General features: G+C 49.8%; 1 protein-coding gene across 1 annotated transcript in view; it reads right to left on the bottom strand.

Annotated features, from left to right (window-relative positions):
• Positions 1 to 1831: 1831 nt before the first annotated feature.
• LOC132481518 (basic proline-rich protein-like) overlaps positions 1832 to 8180 on the bottom strand; it is a 32391-nt gene continuing 26042 nt past the window's right edge. The window contains exon 10 of the mRNA XM_060086406.1: positions 1832 to 1894. Within this exon, the coding sequence (XP_059942389.1) occupies positions 1832 to 1894 (63 nt within the window). The remainder of the gene's footprint in view (positions 1895 to 8180) is intronic.

Genomic DNA, 8180 nt, shown 5'->3' with positions numbered 1-8180 from the left:
CAACCATCGCACTAACGTGCACTGCTGTTAACCAGGGCCGCCGGGGCAAGGGAGACAGGATGCCTAACGCAGCCACGTTCCTCGGGCAGAAAACTCAAAGGGCACGCCCTGTTGAAGGCGCTCTCCATCCACACACCCCTTTGGCCAGGCAAGGACTGGAGTCTCAGTTCCCTTGGCCTCCCTCTCAGTCTCCATCCCTCCAACACCAGGCAACCTCACTCAACTATCTGCAACTATGGCTCTCCCTGGCCTAGAGCTGAGAGGGGTCGGGGTCACGGTGGATCCCAGTGGGTGGTGCTGATCCTAGCATGCCACTTGGCCAATCCTTTTACTGCAGACAGGCCCTTTGTGTGGAGGTGCTGGTTCTCTTCTCATAGTCTTATACTCCTAGCCGGAAACTTCTCACTCCCAGCTTACTAGGAGTTTCTAGGTTCTCCTGGTTACCTAGACCTAGTGTGCATCTTCCTAGATTTCCTGAGAAGAAGGCTGGTTAGGAGAACAAGGATGAATATTTTGGAAGTAGGGAAGTGAAGGTGAAAGCTCATTGGCTGTAGAATGATTGTGAGACTGTCACTGTAGTTTCTGTCCCAGACACCTCCAGGCGGAATTAATTTGCCTTTCCTCTGGGCTCCCATAGCATAGGATTTATACCTTTATTATCACATTGTATTGTAATTGTTTGTTTACATGTTTCTCCCCCCTGCTAGAAGTGAGTTCCTGGAGGGTAGAAACTATGTCTTATTTATCTCTGCAGCTCTCCTGCACAAATCCGGGCTCACAAAAGGGCTGTTGAATAAATGAATCAGAAGTGGAAGGGATTCAATTAGATGACCTCCAGGATCTCGTTCAGCTCTAATATTCTGTGATGCAATTTAAACACGCACCCATAGTTGCACTCACATACATGTAAACACACAGCAAATAGGCAAACACCATCATGCCACAGTCTGGGTGGAAAGCGAACAGATGTTACATGATGCCAAGTAACTGGCCTTTTGAAAGTTGCATCTTCAACCCTAAACATCTGAAGTGTCGACAACCAACGTCACAACTGGTTTGGCTGATTTTTTAAAATAAATTAATTTATTTTATTTATTTATTTTTGGCTGCGTTGGGTCTTCGTTGCTGCACGTGGGCTTTCTCTAGTTGCGGTGAGCGGGGGGCTACTCTTCGTTGCGGCGCGCAGGCTTCTCATTGCGGTGGCTTCTCTTGTTGCGGAGCACGTGCAGGCTTCAGTAGTTGTGGCACACGGGCTCAGTAGTTGTGGCTCACGGGCTCTAGAGCGCAGGCTCAGTGGTTGTGGTGCACGGGCTTAGTTGCTCCGCGGCATGTGGGATCTTCCTGGACCAGGGCTCGAACCTGTGTCCCCTGCACTGGCAGGCGGATTCTTAACCACTGAGCCACCAGGGAAGCCCTGGCTGATTTTTTTTTTCACTGCTCTGACTTTTTAAGTAGCCATAGCCCTACATGTGGAAACAGTGAACATTTGAGCTGAAAGGGCCCTCTGAGATGCTCTGGTACAAGTCTCTTCCTTTTACAGAGGAGAAGGTCCAAAGTCAGACAGGAGCAGAAATATCAATCCCGCATTCGTGCCACTTGGAGCGTGCACATGTGTGACACGTTTGTATGCAGACACGGCTGCTGACATGCACAGACGTGGGTGCATCCCTGAAACATGTGCCACCACTACACCTGGGTACACCCTCCCCCCAACACCCACCTAGCAAACAAGGACGCCCCCACCCCCATGTGGCTGCTGAGCAAGGAAGGGAGGGCAGGGGTCAGCCGGGCCTAGGCAGCCCTTGCCAGAGTTCGAAGGGGACCGAGAAGCCTACAGGTTTGCAGCTGCCATTAACGTGCTTGGCTCGCCCAGCTCCCCTCGGCTCTCCTCGGTCTGCAGAGGGCGAGGAGAGGAGACATTCCGGGCTCATTCCAGCGAGCCGTGTGCACGCTGCAGGCGTGGTATGTGAGCAAGCGGCGGGCTTCCAGCTGCTGCCTTCGAGGGCTGACAGGCAACCCCCTCCCCCCAGACAAAACTCCTCACCCACCGCTGGCCTCTCTTCACATGGGCATGATTAAGGCAACCAGGACCATTGCAAGCCCTTCCCAAAAGGAGAGAAATTACGGCTTTTTCTCCACCTCGCCTGCCCACCTTTTCCTAGGGGAATCTCCTCTCAGACCCACCTCCAAGTGGAAGTCCAGGCGGACTTAGACCCCCCGACCCCCGCCTGCCCCGCTGGCCCTCTTACAGCATGCTCCTTTAACACTCCCGTGGATAGCTTGCACCCTACTCATTGGTGCCCACTCATTTCCCACCATCAGGGTCCTCTCTCCCACCTCTACCCCACTTAACGTGAGCATCCCTTCCTTGCCTTTGTAGGGTGCTTTATAGCTTTCAAAGCGTGTTTTATTTTACCTTTACCACAACCCTGTAAGGCAAGTATTAGTAGCCTCATCCGACACACCAGGAGACTGAAGCTGAGAAGATAAGCAAGCTGCCCAAAGTCACACAGCTAATACGTGAGGATGGGGCAGGGCCACAACCTTCATTTTTGACTATCAAGGGCATGTTTTGCCCACTCTGCCACCCTAATGCCCAGTTGATGTCCAGCTCCCCAAAGTGAGGGAGACGCCTTTCTGCTTCTTTTGTACCTCCAGGATACCTGATGTAGCATGGGCTCTGCACACAATGGGCATTCCGAGGCCTGGGTAGACAACAGACTGATGATGCCACCAGCCAGAGAATCCTGGAAGCTCCGGGAAGGGAGAGGCACTTGCAGACCAAGGGTGTTGGGTACCACCAGAGTCTTTTCAGCAGCACCCCCGACGCTTGTCTCAGTCCTAACTTGCTCAGGGAGAGCAGTGCCAAGGCCAGAGAGGGGAGCATCTCTAGGGTCTCCCCTCCCCCTCTCTACTGGGGCTTTGGAGTGCTCAGAGCTCATGAATAAAGCTAATATTGGAACTAGTCGTCTACTAGTTCGAGAGGGACTGTTGTCTGGATCCTTCTTTGCAGGGACAGATTGTGCCAATAGAATGCCCCAGGCCCCAGCCCTTTCTTGCGGCTGGCTCAAACCGAGGGCGTCCCCCCACCCCCCGCCGCTCCACACCGCCTTTTTATGAGTCTCAGCTGATTTCCCTTGAGGGCCGCCCTCCTCGGCAGCCCCGCCCCTCACCAATCGGACTCCCTCACTGTACCTGGGCCCCGCCCCGACTGTCCTCAGGGGCGGGGCCAGCCCTAGGGCAAGCTGGGGCAGGAAGTGGTTGCAATTACACACTCCCGCCCCGCACTGGCTGCCACTGCTGGAGCGACAGTGCTAACTCGGCTGGCCCCAAACGTCAGGGTAGGAGCTGGAAGAGGGCTCGGCCGGGGGCTCCTTCGCTGGAACGAAGCTCCTTTCCTGAAGGAAGGGAGTTTACAAGGCTGGGCAACGCTGGAAACCTCAGTTGGCTGCTGGTCACATCCAAGGATGAAGGGAGGAGATCGTGGGACTCCGTCCCCATCCCAGCATGGCAGCCACTAGGCACAATCGTCCCTTTAAATCCTGGCCACTAGCTAAAAGCAGCTTTTCCCTGCTGTTTGGGCCCCCTGCTTGCGACTGCCCGGACTGACGGCCCTGACCCCTCCTACCAGGGGAGGACAAGCTTTGATCCTCTACTGCTGCAAATCACCAGAGCACAGTGGCTTTATATCCCCTACTCCTCCTTAGTTCCCTGGGCATTCCCATCTGGGGCCAGCTCTGGGCCAGGTGGAGGGTGTGGCTGGTATGGCCTGAGCCGTGTGCTAAATACCACGTAGAGAGAGGGATGGGGGAGTCTGAGAACGTTTGGCTGGGATGGCTTTAGAACAATCTGGGGTAGACTTTCACTGAGAACATTTTTAGCTCAGCAAATTGGGGCTGCATTAGAGGAATGGCGGGAGAAGAGGGCTCAGTGAAGAGACTGGAGAAATGAAGGGGATATGGGAGTACGGGAGGGAATGGGGATGAGTGAACTAGTTAGGGTTAAAAGAAAAGGCCTAAAAACCCGGTGGATGCAATGGGGGCTCCTCTTTGCCCTTCACTAACATCTTTTCCTGCAAGACCCAGGCTCCTTCAGTATGTCTGCACCCTGCAAAGCCCGCACTCAGCGGTTGCCTCCCCAGCTTCAAAGCCCCATTTCACATCCTACTAAAAGCTTCATCACACCCTCCTTTCCTTGGTCAGTTGAAAGTGCTCCTCTTTTCCCAGGCCAGGCCTGCCCAATCTGCTGAGGTGGTTGAGGGCTCGTTTGGGGGCTACCCAAAGAGGAGGGTCTCCCCTGCCCACCCCACCCATCCTGGCAGGAACCAAAGGCTTTGTGGCCCCGTTCGAGGGGCTACTGATCAGTAGCCTTTTCCCATGGGCTTCCAGGCTCCCAAGAGACTGGGAAGCTGAGTCACAGGCAACTCCAGGCTCCACAGACAGCACAGCAAGAGAAAGAGAGAAGAAAAAAAAAGGTGCAAAAAGACAAACGGGGAGGGGCAGGTTCATTACCTGGGGAGCGGACTCTTAGCCCTGCCTTAGTATTGCTTCACTCATACGTGGAGATCACAATCAGAAGATTGCCTCTGAATATGAAAGATGATGCAATGATGACAGGACACAGGATCAAATAAAGAAATAAGGATGGAGGTGTTTTGTAAACTAGTAAGTTCTATACAGATGTGACGGATTACTATTATTATTGCTATGCGTTATGAATTTTCATTTCGCTCCCATGGATCTGGTTTATTCAATACTCTCCTGAATAGAGGAGCATGACACAGCCAGGTTAGCCTTGAGGGTTTTGAGGCCCTGAGTGAAGCAGTGTGTGTGTGTGTGTATGTGTGTATGTGTGTGTATGTGAGTGTGTGAGAGAGAAAGAGATCCAGAGACACAGAGGGAGGGAAATGGGAGGGAGCGACTGGGTGGAACCCCTTCCCTCAACATTTGCCCCTGGAAAGATAGGGTTATAATAAACAAGGAGCCATTGGAAGGGGAGAAGACCTCACAGATTACATGGCCAGGGAGAACTAGGAGACACGTCTTGTTCGTCTCTGCACCCTCAACACCCAGAACAAGCTCCCTCTGAGCTCAAGTGCTCAATGTCTGCCCGTTGAATGACTGACGGAAAGGCTGCTGGAAGGAAAGGGCGATGGGTGTGGCCACCCTTCTGTCACCTCAGCTGCCCTAGTGCTGACCGTGCGCAGATGAGTCTCAGCTCCTTTCAGCTGTAGGAGCCATGTCCACCAGCCCAGTCCCCGGAGAGCTAATATGTCCCTGCAAGTCTGTGACAGTCACTGTACCCCTGATGTCTCTGCCACAACTAGGTGCCTGGTGTTCGGACGCCCTGCACACAGCCAAGGCCACTTGCACCACACATCATTGCTCTTTGAAGCTTCACAAGACCCTCCAGTCTCTTGCAAAGCCTCGGGACCATTCTGAACATCAATCAAAAAACAAATGGGGTCATGGATGGGGAAGCACTTTGTGACCAGCAAAGCCCCATACAAATGTAAGGGATTATTGCATTGTATCTCAAAAAGAGCATTCCGACCCTTTGAGGGTTGTAGTTATTTGGATTTTGGCAAACAGGAGTTTACCACATTATAAAATGTGTGTGTGTGTTGGGGGGGGCGTCTGCACAAGTGCATGTTCAGTGATAAGACCCACAGATAGAAACCTACTTGGCCAAGTAACACAAAGAGTCATTTAGACCATGCAGAGCCATACTGGTAAGTTAACAAGAATTCGAATTCCCTGGCCTTCTATCTTTTTCAATATGCTTCTATATAGGTGCTCTCATCAGATTCTTCCCACAACACTATGCCACTGTTAAGTCTCTGTGACTTGAGTTCAGTAGAATAAAGCACACAGTGAGCTCCGAGGAATCTACTTTTGAGACTTGCAGGCTCTGAGAACTTTGCCTGGGAGAAATTTTCAGGCAGAGAAAAACATGGTCTGTGTAGGTCCTGGCAGGGTGCTCCAGACCCATGCCAACTTCCCTCCATTCTCTGTCCCCACAGAGCAGCTCTACAATGCCTCCATAACGACCTCCACACCAAGAAGAAGGCTCTCTTTCAGTCATTCATTCAATCAACAAACATGTTTTGAGTGCTTTCCCATCAGTTCCAGGCCTTCTGCTAGACCCTGGGGCTACAAAAATGAAGAAGCCTTCATTGCTCACCATTCACCTCTCGCCTCTCAAGCGACATGTTTTGTAGCATCTTTTCCCCTTCAAGGCTCTCCTTGATGTTCATTTTATTCTGCTGAGTGAAGCCAGGGCTAATGGTTTTGAATCCAGCCCTGGTTGTTCAGCCTCTGATTGGGCAACAAGGGGCCCCTTTGGAGAGGGCAGTGCTCAGAACATCAAATGGGGCTCTCAGACATGGGGCACAAGTATCACAAACCTCCAGAGGAGATGCAAGCCTGACTCTTTTTTCTTTTTCTTTTTTTTTTTTTGTCCACACCCTTGAAGAATCAGGAGAAAAATCATGCGATTAGCATTGTGTTGGAATAGCATTCTCACCTTGGGTTTTGTCAGAGCAGTTGCTCTGGGTCTGGAAAGCCTCTCTGGCAAGTCCAGCTTAGGCTGTCACCTTTTGGTGGGGGCAGTTAAAGGGCTGTCTTATTGGTCCTCAGTACATGGTCATGTGCATCCTTGGTGGGGAAACTCTAATTAGTTAACTAGAACATTCAAACAGAATGCCTTCCTGGATTTTGGAATTTTCCAATTTAGTAAAGGTTAACTTCCACCTCCTTTCTTGTTTAGCTACTTGGTGTGGAAAACCTTTCTCACGTGCATGAGACCACTTTTTAGATTGTCAGTAGACTTTAATAAGCAACTCAATAGAACCTCTCTGTTGACTGGGTGTCTTGCAGGGATTTGCAACCAGTGGATCCCAAACTGGGGTCCCTGAACCCATTAAAGCCTGGGAGAGAATCAGTGAATTGCACTGGTATTTCATAAAGTCTAGTGAAACGAACCAGCATGAGGTTGCAGAGGTTAACTACAAGGGCAAGTGTTTTGGGCTTTGGCTGGAATTAAATGACCTCAGTGTGACTATCTTGGGCTGATCTGAAGTTCTGGCCCAATTTTGTATGTATCTGATACGTTATTCAATGGAAAATTATTACTTTAAAATATATCCTGTTTAAGTAGATAAATATTTTGAATACAGCGGGTTAAGAACACAGACTCTGGAACCAGACTGCCTGGATTCAGATCCCGACTTCAAAACTTAGTAGCTGGGGGACTTCCTTGGTGGTGGAGTGGTTGGGAATCCGCCTGCCAATGCAGGGGACGTGGGTTCGAGCCCTGGTCCAGGAAGATCCCACATGCTGTGGAGCAACTAAGCCCCTGAGCCACAACTACTGACCCTGCGTTCTAGAGCCCACGTGCTGCAACTACTGAAGCCCATGCGCCTAGAGCCTGTGCTCTGCAACAAGAGAAACCACTGCAATGAGAAGCCCGCACACCTCAGAGAAGAGTAGCCCCTGCTCGCCACAACTAGAGAAAGCTCGCGCGCAGCAACGAAGACCCAATGCAGACCCCCACCAAAAAAACAAAACAAAAACAAAACTTAGTAGCTGGGAATGGATAAACAAATTACGGCACATCCATACAACAGAATATTATTCGGCCATAAAAAGGAATGAAGATACGTGCTACAATGCAGAGGAACCTTGAAAACTTGATACTGACCAGAAACTAAAAGCCACATATTATATGGTTTCACTTAAATGAAATATTCAGAATAGTTAAATCTGTAGAAACAGAAAGCAGATAGGAGGTTGCCAGAGTCTGGAGAGTGAAAGGGGAGCAACTGTTTAACAGGTACGGAGTTTCATTTTGGGGTGATGAAAACATTTTGGAACTAGCTAGAGGTGGTGGTTGCACAATGTTGTGAATGTACTAAATGCCAGTGAATTGCACACTTTATTTTTTTTCAGTGTTGAATTTATTTTTAATGAAAACATTGATAAATATTTTCTAGATTTCTAATTTTTGAAATGGAATGTTTTTATAGAACATTTTGTTAGTTCAAAACACTTTAAAAAATTTTAATTGAAGTATAGTTGATGTAGAATATTATATAAGTTACAGGTGTACAATATAGTGATTCACAATTTTTAAAGGTTATACTACATTTATAGTTATAATAAAATATTGGCTATATTCTC

Source organism: Mesoplodon densirostris, chromosome X (assembly GCF_025265405.1).
Source record: "Mesoplodon densirostris isolate mMesDen1 chromosome X, mMesDen1 primary haplotype, whole genome shotgun sequence".
Lineage (NCBI taxonomy): Eukaryota > Metazoa > Chordata > Mammalia > Artiodactyla > Ziphiidae > Mesoplodon > Mesoplodon densirostris.
Note: the sequence above shows the minus strand (reverse complement) of the source record. Positions and strands in the feature narration are given on the sequence as shown.